Source organism: Harmonia axyridis, chromosome 4 (assembly GCF_914767665.1).
Source record: "Harmonia axyridis chromosome 4, icHarAxyr1.1, whole genome shotgun sequence".
Lineage (NCBI taxonomy): Eukaryota > Metazoa > Arthropoda > Insecta > Coleoptera > Coccinellidae > Harmonia > Harmonia axyridis.
The window spans coordinates 2,750,462-2,772,181 of NC_059504.1; the positions used below are offsets into that span (position 1 = coordinate 2,750,462).

The 21,720-nt window shown below is 34.0% G+C and overlaps 2 protein-coding genes across 2 annotated transcripts; both read left to right on the forward strand.

The window, feature by feature from the left end:
- The first annotated feature begins 1,737 nt into the window (after positions 1–1,737).
- On the forward strand, positions 1,738–12,629 carry LOC123678994 (larval cuticle protein LCP-30-like). Its single transcript, XM_045616299.1, has 4 exons — positions 1,738–1,866; positions 6,934–7,114; positions 10,680–10,941; positions 12,291–12,629. Exons 1-4 carry the CDS (start codon positions 1,855–1,857, stop codon positions 12,544–12,546), a joined length of 711 nt encoding a protein of 236 aa, XP_045472255.1. The 5' UTR covers positions 1,738–1,854; the 3' UTR covers positions 12,547–12,629.
- Positions 12,630–14,960: 2,331 nt separating this feature from the next.
- On the forward strand, positions 14,961–17,973 carry LOC123678995 (cuticle protein CP14.6-like). Its single transcript, XM_045616300.1, has 3 exons — positions 14,961–15,113; positions 16,287–16,498; positions 17,708–17,973. The coding sequence occupies exons 1-3, from the start codon at positions 15,102–15,104 to the stop codon at positions 17,886–17,888; spliced, it is 405 nt and encodes a 134-aa protein (XP_045472256.1). The 5' UTR covers positions 14,961–15,101; the 3' UTR covers positions 17,889–17,973.
- The last annotated feature ends 3,747 nt before the right edge of the window (positions 17,974–21,720 follow it).

Consider the following 21,720-nt stretch of genomic DNA (forward strand, 5'->3'; position numbering starts at 1 on the left):
GATCGAATCAAAAGAGATGGAGCAATTTTTAAGGAAATGAACGAAGTATTTGAAAGAAACTCGTTCAATATTCTTGAAACAATTCACTCCAGCTGAAATCTTAGAACTCAGAGTGGCAGTCACGTGAGTTTGGTGTGCCCCAGGGAAGCATTTCAGGGTTAAAACTATTCCTGATTAATGATTTGGACAATGTATCTGACAAGATCGAAGACATAAAGAGTGTTTTTTTTAGAGCTATAGAACTTTAAATTACAATAAAACAACGATGGATTATTCGATTGACATGAATTTTATTTATCCGCAAGATAATCTTGTGGCATTACATTTCAAATATGATTTCTGGCATATCACCGTCACGGCTGGCTCGGATGTAGTCCAATCTGGACGTCCAATTTTCGATTACTTTTTCCAACAATTGTGGCCGTATATCGGCAATAACACGGCGAATATTGTCCTCCAAATGGTCAAGGGTTTATGGCTTATCCGCATAGACCAATGACTTTACACAGCCCCACAGAAAGTAGTCTAGCGGTGTTGAATCACAAGATCTTGGAGGCCAATTCACAGGTCCAAAACGTGAAATTAGGCGGTCACCAAACGTGTCTTTCAATAAATCGATTGTGGCACGAGCTGTGTGACATGTTGCACCGTCTTGTTGGAACCACAGCTCCTGGACATCATGGTTGTTCAATTCAGCAATGAAAAAGTTAGTAATCATGGCTCTATACCGATCACCATTGACTGTAACGTTCTGGCCATCATCGTTTTTGAAGAAGTACGGACCAATGATTCCACCAGCCCATAAAGCGCACCAAACAGTCAGTTTTTCTGGATGTAACGGTGTTTCGACATACACTCGAGGATTAGCTTCACTCCAAATGCGGCAGTTTTGTTTGTTGACGTAGCCATTCAACCAGAAGTGCGCTTCATCGCTAAACAAAATAAAATAGACGTAGTGTGCGATACGTATTCCGCACAGAACCATTATTTTCGAAATAAAATTGCACTATTTGCAAGCGTTGTTCAGGCGTGAGTCTATTCATGATGAATTACCAAACCAAACTGAGAATAAATCACTTGACAGTTGTTAAATCGGTCGCCATCTTGAACAGTAATGCCAACTTAAAAAAACACCCGTTCTAATGAACAAGCTCAATAAAGTGTGCTACGTTTTAAGTGTAGTAACCATTTATGCTTCTATGAATGAAAAATTAGATATGGAATAATTTTTGGGGAATAAGCTAATCTGTGCAATCTTTCTCTGTAAATTAAAAACTTGTTATTAGATTGTTACTGAATATGAAGTTAAGAGATTCATAAAAACTATTTGGCTGAAATCAATTGTGTATCTTTTCAAAAAAGGATTCAAATCGAATGATTTGATCATGACCACAATATATTTTCTGAGGGACACTTCAAGTATGAGAGTGGAATTATCTATACTTAACTTCCAGAGCAATATTGAAAATTCTCGTCGTGAAAAATTTTGGGATTACGAAATCCATTCATCATGAATTTGGGTATCCCACAGTAGCGTACGTTACCAAACTGGAAGCTGTAACACAATTGTTATCTAAATTGGCAAGTTCATCTTCGATCTGAATTCAGAATGGAAACAATTCAATATAAACAACCTTCGAATCATTGGCAACATCCTTCATAAATATCACTTATGATCTTCGACAAACTACAACAACAGGAGATCCATATCTTAAACACTCCTTTAAGAAACACCTATTTGACAACTTGCATCCCTAAAACAAGCCAATTTTGTTCTGAATATCATATAAAAGATCAGGGAATGTCTTATGCACTTGTCAGTCGTTATTGAACCTTAGGTGTAATAAGATCAAAATGAGAGTGCTGGTAAGTACCTTCTTGTGCATCACTGTGATTGGATACCGGTGTAGGTACATTGTAATTATAACATATTCATATTGAGACATTAGTGGCGTTCCGCTACATAATTTTCTGATCTTGGATAACATTTGGGTGATTATGGTATTGTTAAAGGCAAATAAAGAAGATCCTGATAAATTCACTTGTTGAAATCGGATATAAAAAACTAGAACTCACAGATTTTTTAAGCTTTTGCGCTCTTGTTCAAATTCTTCTTATTAATTCATATAATCCCGGCAGTTTTTTGACCAAATTATGCATGTAGTTTTTTGCTTCAATCGACTGTGTTGAGTCTTATGTATTCTGTACTTCCTGGTTTGTGACATGTGTTGAAAGCATAGAATTATGTGTTATTTTATACACAATGTCATTTATCACTTTTTTTGAACGATATTCTTGAGAAGGCGAAAAAACATGGTAAAGGCATGCTCAAAAGTTCGATTGTTGCCCTTTCGATAGGTTATACAGGGTGAGTCAATAATGCTCGATCGGTGGAGAGCTCTTGGAGATTTAAATTTTGATGGAATCGCCAGTATTCATAAATTATTTTTGACACTACAGGCTGGTTCGAAAGTTGGGAAATACGATACCATCCTGTTCTTTCAAATGAGAATGCTCAATTATTATATAATTCTCATGAGCTCCAGGAAATTTTGATTTCGAAATATCCCTCTTGTCATCATTTATAAGTGGTACGATAATTGCACCATTTTTGTTTATTGAATTCCCATTTTCAAGTCAATTTGAGTCACTCTCAGGTGATCCTAGTCTTCATTTTTTGTTCAGATATGTTGTGCCTAAAATGAATAGGTTTCATTTAATGTTTGTAGGGGACTTGGCCGTATACTTTCTTAGATTAGTAAGATGATTATACTCAACTCTACCTAATACCTACTAATAAGAACAATTGAAGATGAGTCAAGTCAGCAAAATATTTGGAAACATTCATTTTGACAAAATGAAATGGAGACAAATCAAAAAAAAAACAGAAATATAGTTTGAATTTTCTTGAGGAGTTCGAAATGATTGAATATTTTCAGCTGAAAAAGTCTCATCAATATTTATCGCTCATATAATCTACTCAGATATCTCCAAACTTTTTTCAAATTAAACTGCACCTCATTTCAAACATATTGAAATTATTCAAAAAAGTTTGCAGACATCTGAGCAGATCATATGAACGATAAATATTGATAACACTTTTTAAGCTGAAAATATGCAGTCATTTTGAAATGTTTCTAAAGATTTTAATGGTCTCTTTGATTTGACTCATCTTTGATTGATATTACTAGCTACTAAGTAGAGTTTAGCAATGATCGTCAATATTGAGCCCATAATATGATTGAGAAACTCAGTTGTGATTTCTATAATTTTTTTGAAATTTTCCGAGAAAATATTGTATCAGCCAAAACTCCAATTTTCAGGCAATCAAATGAAATATTTTCTATTTTGGTGAAAATATGGGAGGAATGTCTCATTCGTTGGATTCAGATTGTTGCAAAAAATATTTAATTATTGAAGGCTCCTATCTCTTGATGTAACGAATAAGTGAACATAACCGTCATTATCTATAATGAGTGATTATGCTTAAATCAAAGAAATATTTCGTTGACATCGTCAGCTTTTCTTTATTGGAATGTATGTCCATAAAATAAGAAGGAAAATAATTTATGCCTGGCTGTTACATAGTTGCTGTTAACATATAAATTCCATCGGCAATTAAATCTTACTTTTTTCTTGATGGAAGAAGATACCAAGACTCTTAAATAAAGAACTCTACAAGACAATACATTATTCCAATGCAGAGGGGTTCAAATTCCCGATTTCTAATGACATATTTATGTATTTTCGAAGATCCACTAAAATGTTTTCGAAGGTCGAAATTTGAATAAAAGGAGAATCCAAATTCACGAAGATGGAGATGCAATAACTCTCAGGCATCTTATAGATGTTCGTTTTAATGAAAACGAAAGAATTTGGTAATGGTCTGGAAATTTATGAAAAGAATAAATTCTTATGAGAAGGGGTTCTTGTATTTTCTAGTGGCTATTTCCTAGTAGGCTTTGTAATATACAATAATTGAGTTTAATATTAATATTAATGAGTTAGTTTGTCATGAAATAGGCTTCTATAAGTACATTAGATTTTTCATAATATTCCATGGAAAAAATACATTATACAGGCGGAATTCACATGAATAATGGATGTTTAAAAACAACCCCCTAAGAGGGGGCGTTAAAACCCAAAAAATTCAAATAGGGACTAGAGATTGAATGATACCTCTTGTTAAAGGGCTTCAAATTTTTTTTTTATAAAATTGTCCTAGTCGATATTGTCAGAGCAGTGATTTAAATATGATTTCTGGCATATGACCGCCACGGCTGGCTCGGATGTAGTCCAAACTAGACGTCCAATTTTCGATGACTTTTTCCAACATTTGTGGCTGTATATCGGCAATAACACGGCGAATGTTGTCTTCCAAATGGTCAAGGGTTTGTGGCTTATCCGCATAGACCAATGACTTTACATAGCCCCACAGAAAGTAGTCTAGCGGAGTTAAATTACAAGATCTTGGAGGCCAATTCACAGGTCCAATACGTGAAATTAGGCGGTCACCAAACGTGTCTTTCAATAAATCGGTTGTGGCACGAGATGTGTGACATGTTGCGCCGTCTTGTTGAAACCACAGCTCCTGGACATCATGGTTGTTCAATTCAGGAATGAAAAAGTTAGTAATCATTGCTCTATACCGATCACCATTGACTGTAACGTTCTGGCCATTATCGTTTTTGAAGAAGTACGGACCAATGATTCCACCAGCCCATAAAGCGCACCAAACCAAACAGTCAGTTTTTCTGGATGTAACGGTGTTTCGAAATACACTTGAGGATTAGCTCCACTCCAAATGCGGCCATTCAACCAGAAGTGCGCTTCATCGCTAATGGACGTAGTGCGCGATACGTATTCCGCACAGAACCATTATGTTCAAAATAAAATTGCACTATTTGCAAGAGTTGTTCAGGCGTGAGTCTATTCATGATGAATTGCCGTACCAAACAGAAAATAAATCATTTGACAGCTGTTAAATCGGTCGCCATCTTGAACAGTGATGCCAAAGTTATATACCTCGAAAAAAACACCCTATATTATGAGGAATATCCGGGGTGGCCCTTTTTTCATTGGGACACCCTGTATCTCCAAAATTCAGATCAACAGAGTCAGATAATACCAACTTCTTATGCCAAAATATTCTCATTTCCATAAATTTGTCGATGGTTTCCAAATTCTGTCGATGACATTAGAATGAACATCCATAACAATAGAATTATTGCTTGCACATCTTCGTGAATTTGAATTTCCGCATATTCAAATTTCGACCTTCTCAAAATTTAGTGAAACATCGATAATATACGAGTATTGATATGTCCTCAGAGATCAGGATCATTGAGATCGTCTGCTTTGAAATGACATACCCACTCCTTATGGCGCTTTTGGAATCTCATTAATAATCAAGAAAAAAGGGTAAGATTTATTTACCCATGAAATTTATTCGTTAACAAGCGACCCTGTAACAGCAGGGTTATAAATTATATGATCGTTTGATGATGTTCATGAGATCAGATCTCTCCAAGATAGAAAATTACGAGGGGTCTTTTCAACTTGATGATGAATGTGAATATGGAAAATTAAATGAAAAAACCATTCAATTACACTATTTCTAAATCTATATGCAAAAATTTAGAAGGTTGTTCAATAAGTTTTGCAGTTTGATACGAAAAACACAATTTTATGGTTTGAAATACCCTTTATTATCCAGTATAGTCTCCCTAAACATCAATACACTTGTTCCAACGAGATTTCAATTTATGAATTCCATCACTGAAGTGTGAATCTGGAAGGACTGTAAAATACGCTTCTACAGCTGATATGACCTCATCATTTGATAAAAAACGCTTTCCACGCATGAATTTTTTTAGTTTGGAAACAGGTGGAAGTTGCTAGGGGCCAAATCTGGTGAATACGGTGGATGCTCTAACAATTTGAACTCAAATTCATGGATTATAGCCATTGCCAAAATGCTCTTGTGACACGTTGCATTGTCCTGATGAAAATAATTTTTTTTTCTGCAAACCGGGTCGTTTTTCACGAATTTTTACCTTCAGTTTATCTAAAAGACAACAATTATATCCAGAATTTATTGTTTTACCAGTTTTCAAGTATTACACAAACAAAATTCCTTTCACTTCCTAAAAAACTGATGCTTACACCTTCTTGATCGATTTTGGGATACGAACTCGTTTCGAAGACGAAGAACCAGGCTCACACCACTCTTTAGCCTCTTGTTCTGATTCAGGATCATGGTGATAGAATCAAGTTTCATCTATAGTGATGAAGCGACTCAAAAAATCCACTTTATGCTTTCGAAAACGCTATAAATGATGCTGAGTTAGTAGCATTCGAAGGTTTTTTGTTCCAGCTATCTGAAACTCAATACTTCAGTCAAAATATTGCTTACCCTTCCTAATGAGATGCCTAGAGCTTCTACTAAATCTCTTTCATTCACTCAACGATTTTCCAACAGAATATCCTACATTTTTTCACGATTTCTGGTGTTGTTGCTGTTTTTGGACATTCTTGACGTGGATCGTCTTCAAGGCCTCTACGATCTCGTTTAAATTCAGCAACCCATCTTTCTACCTCACTAATTGGAGGCAAATAGTCCTTATAAACTTTCAAGATTCGTTCATAAATTTCCTTTGCTTTTAAACCTTCTAAAAATAAAAATTCAATCACTACACGATATTGATTTTTTTCATTGTGAAAAAATACTGTGACATGTCGATATAAAACGACTTGTAAACAAAGAATGAATTGGAAGATTAAAATGAAACTTCTCACACGTTCATATGACAAATGCAGCAATATAACAAAAACAAAAATTAGTCTAGTAGCAACGCCCTTTTTTATCGAACCTCAAAACTTATCGAACAACCCACGTATAAGCACATAGGCAATAAAATTGTTGATTTTCAGATTATTGGTATCTTCGCTTTGTATGCGGCAGAATCCGCTCTCATAGAAAATATTGACGATGGCTCCTATAGGGAAGACAATTCAGGGCAGTACATTCCTGATGATTCTGGAAAATATATTCCAGACTACAGCGGCCGTTATCAGGATGACGGCACAGGGAGATATTCGGGAGATAAATTTGGTAAGATTTTAGTTTTTTCTCAAAATTGTGGAAATTACTGAAAAAAGAGAATATTCAGAAAAGAGGCGATAAAATCTGAGTGTTAACATTATCGTCTGCGAATGGTTCAGTCCACAGGTAGTTTTAAATAAAAGCTTGCTTTTCATATCATTTGTCCATCCCTGTATATAACATAAAACAAAGTAAGACAGGACGAAATTTGAACAATTATGTTCTTTTTTAATAATTTATTCCAGACCTCAAATCAGTTGAATAAAACTGGCATTGAGGCCTTTAAATAATAAATTAAAATAAGTATGAAAATATCAAAGATTCATCAATCCTAAATTATTCTTAGAATTAACTTATCACTGATATACTAACTGACAAAGAAACTGCAACACCCAGAAGGAGCTGTTCAAATTAAAATTTTTTTTTGGTAAAACATAGATAGTATAGCAAGGAGTAAATGTTTGAATTTGGAGGAAAAAATCGTGAAGGTCTTTTGGACTGCAGCATTATCGAGCCCATCTTGTGATACCTCTGACGGTTGAGCATCGTCGGCAACGATAACAGTGGTGTAAAGAACGGCAACATTGGAATGTTGAATGGCATCAGGTCGCCTTTTCTGATGAATCTCGATTCTTCTTGGGTGCACATGATGGCCGAAGAAGGGTTAGACGACGTCGGGGAGAGAGACGTGAACTACAGTTTGATGCTGAGCGTTATGTACACCAGACAGTAGGTGTTATGGTATGGGGTGCTATTGCCCATGCAACTAGGTCACCTTTAGTCTTTATTCGAGGTAACATGACAGCGCTGCGTTATCTTCAAAAAATAGTAGAGCCATATGTTCTCCCTTACCTTAACCGGCTCGAGAATCCAATATTTCAGCAAGATAAAGGCCGACCTCATGTTGCCACAGTTAGTTTAAACTTTTTCGAAGCGACCCATGTGAATGTTTTGCCATGGCCGCCCAGATCCCCCGATCTTTCGCCCATATAGCATATTTGGGACATATGGGTAGAAGGCTTGGAAATTTACCCCAGCCCCCACGGACTTTGGCAGCTCTGAGACATATAGTACAGGTAGCTTGGGATAGTAAATCTCAAGAAGAAATAGACCGTCTTATTGCATCAATGCCGAGACGTGTTGGGAAGTGTATAGATAATTGCGGTGGACAAACACATTATTAACAAATTTATTGAAAGAAATTGTTAACCCTTCGTTTTTTTCTCTAAATTTCAATTATTTACTCCTTATTATACTATCTAAGTTTTACCAAAAAACATTTGACATTCAAACAGCTCCTTCTGGGTGTTGCAGTTTCTTTGTCAGTTAGTATATATTCTTAAATTGCAAAACACAGCCCTTTCATTTCCACCCATCATCATCATAGAGCTTTCCACTCAACAAGATAAAATTAAAAAAAATTGTCAAAATCGAACGAACGATCGAAGGGAAAATGAACTACAAATTTTGTTGAGATTTTGCCCGTTCCTCAAATTTTACCAGTGTGTAAAGTACCCATACCATTTTATTTCACACCTATGTGGATGTCTCATTGTTCATTGCATTATTAAAATGATGAAATGACTAGTCTCTTTCAATTATCATATCACTGTCAAAGTACACCTTCTTTTCATTGATTCGAGTAGATTTCATCGAAGATAGTAATCAATTGATCGAAGCAAAGGAATAATAGCCATCCTTGCACACCTACTGAAGTTTTCTATACTTTGAAAAATTCAAATATCAACTATTAAATCATCTGAAACCGAGTGATCACGAAACAATGATTGGTATTCCAGCGTTTGGCATTTGCGACATGATTCAAGCTACAGTTTTCTATTCAGATTGTGATAAAGAGATCAGTCAGTCTCCTTGGCAATAAAAAGTAAATAGCTGTGAAGTGTAGATCATAAACATTTAGGAAAATTAAATAGTTAATAGTAGGCTGACATTCGAAGTGCGATAAAAATGTAAAACGCGCAGATAGTTATCTTCTATATTGATAGAGATGTAGATTTGCAGATAATTTCAACAGCAAATTGGACTGTCTTTTGCCATTTTATTATACAAAACGAGCCACTGTTAAAAAATGTTTATACAGGCTGGTTCATCGCGATGGACTATTAGACGTTTATGAAAAACTAATCATAATTTCGTGCTGAAAATTTGCAAGTAGGGGTTTGAGACAATGAGCTTTCTCTCTAAAATAATTTTAGACCTCTACAACTTCCGGTTGAACCGGAAACAGACTACTACTGTCTTATTTCAAATGGCTCACTCAGTATATTATTGCATCATCAGATACCTAGCATATTTGATGATAATTTCATCAATATGCCATAATTTGGCTGAAAACTCAATAAAGGGTGTTTTTTTCGAGATATATAACTTTAAGTTGGCAATACTGTTCAAGATGGCGACCGATTTAACAGCTGTCAAGTGATTTATTCTCAGTTTGGTTCGGCAATTCATCATAAATAGACTCACGCCTGAACAACGCTTGCAAATAGTGCAATTTTATTTCGAAAATATTGGTTCTGTGCGGAATACGTATCGCGCACTACGTCCAATTTATTTTGTTTAGCGATGAAGCGCACTTCTGGTTGAATGGCTACGTCAACAAACAAAACTGCCGCATTTGGAGTGGAACTAATCCTCAAGTGTATGTCGAAACACCGTTACATCCAGAAAAACAGACTGTTTGGTGCGCTTTATGGGCTGATGGAATCATTGGTCCGTACTTCTTCAAAAACGATGATGGCCAGAACATTACAGTCAATGGTGATCGGTATAGAGCCATGATTACTAACATTTTCAATCCTGAATTGAACAACCATGATGTCCAGGAGCTGTGGTTCCAACAAGACGGCGCAACATGTCACACAGCTCGTGCCACAATCGATTTATTGAAAGACTCGTTTGGTGACCGCCTAATTTCCCGTTTTGGACCTGTGAATTGGCCTCCAAGATCTTGTGATTTAACATCGCTAGACTACTTTCTGTGGGGCTATGTAAAGTCATTGGTCTATGCGGATAAGCCTCAAACCCTTGACCATTTGGAAGACAATATTCGCCGTGTTATTGCCGATATACGGCCACAAATGTTGGAAAATGTCATCGAAAATTGGACGTCCAGATTGGACTACATCCGAGCCAGCGGTCATATGCCAGAAATCATATTTAAAATGGAATGCCACAAGATTATCTTGCGGATAAATAAAATTCATGTCAATCGAATAATCCATAGTTGTTTTATTGCAATTTAAAGTTCTATAGCTCTAAAAAACACCCTTTGCCTAGCTTATTTGATCACAAACTTAGCAATATGCCATAATTTGGCTGAAAACTCAACGGTTGATAAGTTAATGGAATTGTCATGAAAAAAATTGTGGCGACGAGTACTTTTTTGTCAATATTTCTGCAGAAAACGCTTTTAGCAAAAAAATCTTTTCAGTTTTCGATCCTGCTGATAGGTAGATACGTAGTATTATAAGACTGTATGTGATACTAATTTGAACGAAAATAATTCCTTTTTTGAAAATATTCTATATTCTTACAAATTTCACATTTACAGCAAAATATGACAACGATGGTTCCTTCAATGGTAGGTTTCCATCAGGCAATGACTTGCTTAACGGACAAGAAGTGAGGATACAGAGGGCCAATCAAATCCAGCCAAAACGACCAATCTACAAACCGATAAGATTAACATTTATTGCTAAGCCATCGAATAATCCAGTGGTGAACTATAACGATAGATTTGGAAATTCTCCAGATGGACGTTGGAGAATCATCAAGAAAAATGGTGAAGTGAGCGAGGATGGATATAGTTGGGAGTAAGTTGATATAGAATTCGAATTTTATCTAAAACGAATGAACGCATAAAATTTCTGCTAGATCCCGAACAGGTCTTAATTCAAAAATTAAGACTTCCATTAGGTTTGTGCTAGCTGTTTGAAAGGCCCAACCTAAGAAAACCCTTGTTTTTCATATCTATATGACTTTGAAACTCTCTGCCAATGGATGTGATACTATAGATCTATACACTTTGTCCGTAGAGTATGGAACAAATTCATTTTTAGCTAAACAGACCATTTTGAGAAATAACACGTCGATTTTTTATTTCAATTTACCGTATTTCAAAATAATAATCTAATATACAGGGTGAATTACTTTCGAGTAATGACGTCACCCCATTTTGTCTCAATTTTCCGAGTACTCTTTAAAAATGTATCGTATGTTGATTCCAATTGATACAGGGTGGACAAAAATGCAATAGTTTTGTGTGTGCTCATAAAGTAACTCGTAACATTCTTTATTAGTTAAATTAACAATATTATCAAATATACTTATTGTCTAGCGGCAATTGGTTTGAATGTAACACCCTGTAGTTTGTTACATTTTCAGATTTATAAAAATGAGCTGTTTCCGAACATGTTTGGTACTTCTGGTCTAGCAGACTGAATATGAAATAAATTATTTGGAAACAGCTCATTTTTATTAATCTAAGAATGTAACAAACTCCAGGGTGCTACATTCAAACCAATTGCCGCTAGACAATAAGTATTTTTGATAATATGGTTAATTCAACTAATAAAGAATGTTACGTGTTACTTTATGAGCACACACAAAACTACTGTATTTTTGTCCACCCTGTACCTATTGGAATCGACATGTAATATATTTTTGGAATCAGCTCAGCTAGAGTAATCGGAAAATTGAGACAAAATGGGGGTATTCTATTTAAAAAAATGACGGTAACGTCATTACTCGAAAGAAATTCACCCTGTATATTAGATTATTATTTCAAAATACGGTAAATTAAAATAAAAAATCGACGTGTTTCAGGATTATTTCTTAAAATGGTCTGTTTAGCTGAAAACGAATTTGTTCCATACTTTACGGACACAGTGTATAGATTAAACTGTAATCTATTCTTTCTCGTACTTCTAAATTTTGATGTCTACAGTACGTTATTTTAAATGTTGTAATCAGAATCCACCGAATCTTGAAATATCATAAATTCCAGCTTTACAAAATACCTACATTTGGTACACCAATTGAATGAAGATGATTTTGATAGGCGACAGGAATATTGTGAAAAAAATTACGAATTTTTTTTCCGCATTAGAAAAGAGAACATAATAAACCTAAGTGTAAAATTTATAATGTTTTATTATTACAGGTATGAAACTGAGAATGGAATATCTGCAGCTGAATCTGGCAAATTAGCTAACAAAGGAACTCAAAACGAAGCAATGCAAGCAAAAGGATTTTTCACATATACAGGACCAGATAATGTGGTTTACACTGTAACATACAGAGCTGATGAAAATGGGTTCCAGCCAGAAGGAGCACATTTACCAACACCTCCACCTATCCCTGAGGCTATTTTGAAGTCACTAGAATCTCAGGGCATATCTAGAAGGCTGAAGTCATAAAAAACTTCATTGAATATTAATATAAGCCTTACAATATTATTATGCTTGGTATATTTTATATAAAATAAATTTATCATTACTTATACAAATCATCTGATGTGTTGGGTTAAAAATTAACAGTGCTGTGCCTAAAGTGGCGAAGAGACACAGTAACAAAGCCTACCTAGACCACAACCGATTATTCTATTTCGATTCAGCTTTTATAGCTTTCACAAAGACCTAGGATAGTCAAAATGGGAAGCATTGAATTATGAAAACTAAATTCTGTTCAACTGGTCCACAATGATAAACTTGATCATGAACTTGGACAACTCAAATTAATCAAAACTCAAGATTTTAAAATTAGAACCTATATTTTTTTATTATTTCAGTCGATTTTACGTGAAAAAATAGTGGGGGTTACTTAAGCAAACCCTATACCTAAAATAAATACTTCAAGAAGTATTAAAGAAATAAATATTAAGAACCTTAAATGAGGAAAAACCGTAATGCCTCACTGAGTGGAATAGTCTGTGACTTCCGGAAAACACAGAAAGAAACTGAAATTCGATGTTTCCATAACTTAATTTGATATTTCAAGAATTGTAATGAAGTATTCGTAATTGAAAATTGTATTGGTTTATGGATTTCTCAACAATCCCAATGAAAAATCAATTATAATTCTTGAAATGTGAAATTTAGTTATCCAAACATCGAATTTTAGTTTCTTTCTGTGTTTTCCGGAAGTCACAGACTACTTCATACAGTGAGGAATTGCGGTTTTTCCTCATTTAAGGTTCTTCCTCGATAACAATTAAAATATTTATTTTAGGTGTAGGGTTTGTTTAAGTAACCCCCACTATTTTTGTACTTAGAATCGACTGAAATAATAAAAAATATAGGTTTCAAATTTAAAAATCTTGAGTTTTGATGAATTTGAGTTGTCCAAGTTCATGACCTTCTTATAAACACCCTGTTCATTTTCGGTCAGAACCGTAAACATTTTTATAATACTACGTATTTGCAGAATCGAAAAAGGAAATAATTTCATCAAAAAATGCTTTTTCTGCCGAAATATTCTAAAATATGTGAGTCTTCATCGCCATACCTTTTTTTATATAAGAATCCCATTAACCCAGGAACCGTTGAGTTTTTACCCAAGGTATGGCATATTGCCGAAATTGTCATCAAAAAAGCTTACTAAAGATGCAATAATATACTGGGTGTACCATTCGAAATAAGGAAGTAGTAGTCTGTTTCCGTTATAACCGAAAGTTGTAGAGAACTGAAATTATTTTAGGGAGAAAGATCATTGTCTCAAACCCCAATATGCAAATTTTCAGCTAAAAATTATGATTAGTTTTCCATAAACTTCTAATAGGCCATCCCGGAGTAATTAGGTACACTAAATGAAATGAAATAATTAGGTACACTAAATGAAAAAAATTCATTTATAAACAGTGTTCTTCTATATTAAACGTCGATGGATTCGATTTGCTCTTAATTCAAGAATTTTATGTATCAGTTTGCATACCACCTTCTTGTTGATCTCACTGCAGTATATTTTTGGCATTGTTTACTATGCAAACTTCGGCTCAACTTTGTTTAGATTTTCGATATTATTATCCATCAAAACATCGAACTTAAACTTTGTCCACAAAAAGGCTTAGCTATCAAAAACATCTTGAAATTTTCTGTATGTATTTTCTACATATAGATATCTTCAAAGAATGGTCGAAACTGTTTTTTCGGAACTGACGGACCTGACATTTGGGAACCCAAGATTCAAAGAAAAGTTTGAGCGCCAAAATCACATTTGGAAATCCAGATAATAAGGCAAAGAATAGAAATGAATATTTCAGTAAATTCATGATTTTTATAGTATGTTACTCGGTTATGATCTCTTTGGTAATGATCTCCAAAGACTAAATTTGGAATATTTATTAGAAAATTTTCTTCACTTCACAATTTTGGCAGCAAAATTTGAACGTTTCAACTGCTGCACAACCAAAAACTACGTAAGTGTTTTACAGCTGTTATATACCATATCCACCTATGAATATCCAATTATTTTTCAGTTCCTTGAGACGAATTCCAAATTATCTCTTCAATGCTGCAATCAATCAACATAATATCATAAAGGATTAAAATCGAACACCTCCAGATCTTCTTAATGAAGTGATGTATTATGTCAGTTACAAAACGTATCAATTTTGTCATCGAATCCCATTAAGATTGCCACAAAAAACTTAATCAGAGAAGTGAAACCCATTGATATTTAGATATTCATTCTGCTCATCCTATGCAATATCGCCCAAAACTGCGTATGGTGATCGGCCATTTGAATTTTTATGATTTCTACAACCTTGCATTGGTTACAAAGAACATAACTCATCTGCTAGTCGTTACCGAATTAAGATTTTTGAGGTATTCTAGAACAGGTTCTAGATACTAATAGTGAAGAGGATCCGATTTAAGGTTACAAAGAAGATCTACCAAATATAACACAGAATTGGTATAAAAAGGTGTGAGATCCAGAAGTTCTACAGTTTTGTGAGCAACAAGAATCAGTAAAGATGTTCAAATTGGTGAGTTCGACCAGCCAATTAGATCGTTACACTTAACTTACAATAAGAATCGGCAATTGAATAATCTCATCGATATTCAATTCGCAGTGGGTTTTTCGAACTTGTAAAATAATATTAACTTATAATATTTATTTAGAGTATTTAAGAAAACAAATATTGTTATCATTGAGACCACCACGCGTCGAATTTGATCGAAGTAATCAACTACTTCCTGAATTCATAATTAAAAATTTAGATACAAGAAATAAATAAATAAATGTGTTTTATTGATATTGATATAAACTTTTAAAATTATATTGATATAAACTTTCAAAAAGAATCAAATATTTCGATTATAAAAAAGGCATTCCAGTATTCAACAAAAATTCAATTGGGTTTTCCACAATAACTTTTTTACGCTTTTTCACATTTTTCATATATCAATACTAAAAAATTTCCACTGGGATAAATAGAAAATTTTCAGTTGCAAACAATTGAGATCCTTGTATTATACAGTAGCGCCAGAAAGCGGAAGTAGATACTTAGGTATATAGAAAAGCTCACCTCTCACTGATTATTCCTGGTAGATAACTTTTTTCACAAAACAGTGAAATTTTCCTTACATTTTCTTTCCACCTTTTTTTGCATATTTGAAATGAAGTTTAGATGAAACATGACTGTTTTTCAATAGCTTAAGCTCCTTGAATTCATCTTATGTTTGATATTTCACCAACTATTTCAACTTATTTCCACTAAAAAGAATAATATTTTGAACAACAATTTTTTTCGAGAAGGATTCTACATAAGGCGATGGGTATTATCATTTTTGAAAGCATAAACTGTTAAAAGTATATGAAGGCAATGTTTATCATTTTTGAATTCAAGTTAATTGAAAATTCAATGCATATTAAAATTAATTGCTCCAGTTCTGAACGATAAAATTGATTTTGAAAAAAGTGAACTATTATTCAAACCAAATGAAAAAAATTGTATTTTTTTGAGTTGATAATGTATTAATGATGATTTCATTATTATCTTCCTTCTCATAATTATAACTCGATCTGAAAATATATAAGATCTCATTTGTGGTAAGGTAACCAGTTCGAAAAATTCAGTTATCTATGCACAATTTCAAACTATAAAAGTTTTTGACCAATCAATTACAAATTCCTGAAATTTCTTGATTTTTTTCAGGCCGTTTTCGTCGCTATCGTAGCCGTAGTATACGGTGCTGAATTGCCAATCAAAACTAGGCAAGTTCTCATAAACCCAACAATTCAACCACTCATTTCTGGAATCAACCCTTACTACAGGCAGCAAATCCAACCCCATGGTGTTGAGGCTAGCGCCAGAATCTTGACTCAACAACAAGATGCTGCCCCTGATGGCACTGGATATGCTTACTCGTGAGTATTGACATAATTAGATGTGTAAAATTTTACTTCCTTCACCAAATTTAATAAGGAACTAATAAAGAAGCCAATAATGTCTTCTTCATAAACCATCAATAGATTTTTTTATTTCTAAAAACATTTTAATTCAAGCTAGATCTACCAATTTTTTCGATAAAGATAATATAAATTTTTTCTATGAAATCTGCTTTGAATATCTTGATTTTCAATACCTTTGTCTATGTATGAGGTATGAGGCAATCTTAGCTTCAACGTTTCATTCAGATTCTTCATTATTTTCAAACCATTCTTTTCATCTTGTTCGTAATGTTATCCTTATTGTATTCCCATAAGGATTCATTCAAGTAATTTAGAAAACCCTTTAATGATTTATGTCACTTTCAATTTTAGTCATGATAAAAACTACCTGAAATATGAATGTAGTTCACAAATATGTAATCGAAAAAATTAAAACACAATTTAAATGATACATGTCTATAGAGCTGCGATCAAAACTTGTGCTATCATCAATGGTGGATGCGATATTCAAACTCTTCAGTGCAAACATAAACTTGGGTTTTCTTTTTTTATAGTCACCCCTCGTATACTATTTGCTTCTATTCCGAGATAGATTTTTTCCAAACTCAAGCCATGTATTATTGACTGCCTACCGTTTGTATTACTTGTTTCGTAAAAAGTCTTATTATCTTCGTTGTTAATTGAAATTTTTAGAGCCTGAGGGAAGCTTCAAGTAATTGATCACTCTGAAAAATTAATTATGACGTTTTCATGATCATGATCATTACATTACATCGATAAATTGATAAGTATCATAAAGGAAATAATCAATTTTTCATTTTCTTGGAATAAGTCTGGCCTTAGGTGTTTTTTCTGAATTGAAGATTATTATAAATCATGATGGCTTGGTGCATTATTGAGCCTTCTCTGTCAGCTTATCAGTCAAGTTATGTGGTACCTATATCTTCAAATATTTGCTTTGTAAGCTTTCCTGTAAAATCACAATTCGGTCACATTAATAATTGTTGATAATGATTCGGTTTCAAAATTCTCTTTCACAGAAAGTTCCTAAACTTACAGAAGTAGTTTCTTTTTATGTATTGACCAATTTTCTCTAAATTTTTGTTGCTCTTTTTTTCTTTTGGTATATTCTCAGTTGGTGCTCTAGTGTTCTTCTAGGTGATATAAAATTAATCTTTTTTTCAGTTATGAAACCGAAAATGGAATCGCTGCCCAAGAACAAGGACAATGGCGTCAAATCAGCGCTGAAGAAGGTGCCCACACTGTTGTAGGAAGCTACAGATTCCCTCTTCAAGATGGACGTGTTCAAATCGTAGAATACCAAGCTGACGAAAATGGATACAGGCCAGTCATCAAATATCAGTAAAAAGTCTACTCACTATATATTCTTTTTTGGTTTTGTAATCTGTGTAGATATAACTTGTAAATAAATGTTCAGTTTTCACACGTAATTGATGCGTCTTTATTCTATGATCATAACTCAATGAAGGTGCAAAAGGCGTAAGTTTTGTGTAATAGCTACCCATTATTTGTTATAAACCTCTAATTCAATCACATTGTAAACTTGAGAATTTGAACAAGGAACAAGTGTTAATGATTCTGAGCAGTGTTTGAAGCTGTTAAAGTGCAATATACCTGAATTGAAATGAAACATGGCTCCATAATTTCACTCCGGAGACCAATCGACAGTCAGTTGAGCGGACTGCACACGATGAACCGAATCCAAAGCCAAGAAAAACACAACAGTCAGCTGGCAAGGTTATGGCATCAGTATTCTGAATGCGCAAGGTATAATATTCATCGATTACTTCCAAAAGGGCCAGACCATCAACAGCGATTAATATATAGCGTTATTGGATCGTTTAAAGGATGAAATTTTTTTTAAAAACGGCCCCATTCGAAGAAAAAAAAGTTGCTGTTTCATCAAGACAATGCGTCGTGTCACAAATCAATGAAAACAATGGCAAAATTGCATGAATTGGGCTTCGAATTTTTTCTGTACCACCGTATTCGCTAGATCTGGCCCTCGGCGACTTTTTCCTTTTCTCAGACCTCAAAAGAATGCTCGCCGAAAAGAAATTTAGCGCCATTTTGCCCAAAAAATGTGTTTTACTATGGTAGGCTGGGTACTTTTCAATTGACCTGTTATTCTACGAAGAGTAGATATTAATGATTCTATGATCTATCATGTGTGCATCGGCTGACACTCAAAAACAATCGGAAATGCCTATGGAAATGAGTTGACACATAGACCTGACATTCAAGATTAGTTTCACTCCTTCTAAACTTATACAAGATTTTGATTGCGAAATAAAATATCATGTGCAATCTATTGATAGGTGACAACATAGAGAGAGATGTGCAAATTGCTGAAACACCTAAATTTTTATTTAAACGCCATCAGTTGAGAAATACATGTTTGCATATTTATCGAGATTGGTTGTGGAGGACATTCATGAAGAATTCACCTTATAAAATAATCAGAAATTATCCAGAACTGACAAATTATTTTAATAGTTTCGAAAGCATTATAGATCGAAATATTTTCCTATTATCTGAATGGAAATTGGAGTAGTTTTGATTTTATGGAAATATTGCTTTCTTAATTATCTTTAATTGTTTCATCAAATGTTTTTGTTCCTAATTCCTATTCATTACTCGTATATCAATCATGATGCATCAATATACTGGGTGATCCATTTGAAATTTCCGGTATAACCGGAAGTTGAAGAGATTTCAAAATATTTTATGGGGATGTCTCAAACCTCAACACACAAATTTTCAGCACAAAATTATGATAAAATATATCTTCAAGATTCTTCTGTAGCAGCCTCTATTTTTGCTTGTATTCATTTCATAAAAAAAAATTCTGGAAGAATCACCGATAATTAACTTATAGAATTATTCAAATTAATACAGAAGGAAGTTATCTCTCTTGTTCTGATCAATGATTATATAATTATTTCAGATGAATTCTTTTGTAAACACTGTAATTACTATACACATAAGAACACACTGTGAGATATCATGGATTTTCGAATTATCACTATGCTCAAGGAATTGAAATAATTAATAGGATATGAAGAGTATATGTATAGTGGGAAATATCATTTTTGGGATCAACGAAAAAAGCTGAGAACATTTTAAACTCATTAAATTTCTTATCAAACTAAAAAAATCATCAAAAGTTTGAGTTTCACACGAAAAATCAACCAAGTGCCTATCTATGACTATATGTGAAATGAATATCATATTTTGGAGGTTTTTCTGCGAACTTAAGATAATTGAAGTATTCGGTGGCCACCAAGGTCTCCGAATTTAACAGCGATAGATTTTTTCGTTGGTCACATTTAAAGAATATTATTTATTAATTTGAAAATTTTGGAATGTTGAGACAATCTTACGGTGTTAAATCTGGAGACCTTGGTGGCCACTATGAAATTCGCAGAAAAACCTTTAAAATATGACATTCATTTTTTCCAGCTCAAAGGGATTCTGAAATGGCCTCATTAGACAATGAATTTGGGACAACCGATAAAACTAAAAGAGCCACCCTGTATATTAGTTGTTGCATATCACATTGTTGACACTTTAGGAAAGTTTTGTTCATCAAAATACCTTACTCTGCCACTGTCAACCAAAAAGGTCATTATCAATTTAATCATTCAAATTGCGAAATTTCAAGTGTCAGTGATAGGCATTCCCGTAAAAGTGATAATTACTCAATATTATTCTATAATTTTCCCCCGAAGAAGTTATTTTCTATATTTGACCGATGACGAATTCTTAGAACAAACCAGTTGAATATGAATCCTCACCATGAGATCGACCTTAACCTTACGTCAAGTTACTTTCACGAGATGTTAACCATTCCGCGAAGCAGTTTCTGATGATACTGTATAGTGCCATCACTTTTACTACCTATAAACTGAAAGGGAAATTAATAATAGTTATTCATTAATGAAAATTAATCTGGAAATTAATAGTAAAATCAGAACTGTTTTGACTTTTTGAAATTAATTGAATCAAAATGACAGTTTTTACAATGAAGTAATAAATATAGATAGAGGAAGTATACGCAATTTTCACAAGTCCCCAACATGTTTAGATTACGTTTGCGGATTGTGATATATTTTTGAATACACAATTTTACTATAAAATATAATAATATTATGAATGTAAAGGGTGTTTTATTTTAGAGCTATAGAACTTTAAATTGCAATAAAACAACGATGGATTATTCGATTGACATGAATTTTATTTATCCGCAAGATAATCTTATGGCATAACATTTTAAATATGATTTCTGGCATATGACCGCTACGGCTGGCTCGGATGTAGTCCAATCTGGACGTCCAATTTTCGATGACTTTTTCCAACATTTGTGGCCGTATATCGGCAAAAACACGGCGAATGTTGTCTTCCAAATGGTCAAGGGTTTGTGGCTTAACCGCATAGACCAATGACTTTACACATAGCTCCACAGAAAGTAGTCTAGCGGTGTTAAATCACAAGATCTTGGAGGCCAATTCACAGGTCCAAAACGTGAAATTAGGCGGTCACCAAACGTGTCTTTCAATAAATCGATTGTGGCACGAGCTGTGTGACATGTTGCGCCGTCTTGTTGGAACCACAGCTCCTTAACAACATGGTTGTTCAATTCAGGAATGAAAAAGTTAGTAATCATGGCTCTATACCGATCACCATTGACTGTAACGTTCTGGCCATCATCGTTTTTGAAGAAGTACGGACCAATGATTCCACCAGCCCATAAAGCGCACCAAACAGTCATTTTTTTTTCATGTAACGGTGTTTCGACATACACTTGAGGATAAGCTTCACTCCAAATGCGGCAGTTTTTTTTGTTGACGTAGCCATTCAACCAGAAGTGCGCTTCATCGCTAAACAAAATAAAATGGACGTAGTGCGCGATACGTATTCCGCACAGAACCATTATTTTCGAAATAAAATTGCACTACTTGAAAGCGTTGTTCAGGCGTGAGTCTATGCATAATAAATTGCCAAACCAAACTGAGAATAAATCACTTGACAGCTGTTAAATCGGTCGCCATCTTGAACAGTAATGCCAACTTAAAGTTATATACCTCGAAAAAAAACACATTACATATTATACAGCATTTCACGTGATTTGAAAGTTTTCTGATACCTATGTTTCGGCATTTACTTCTATATATTTT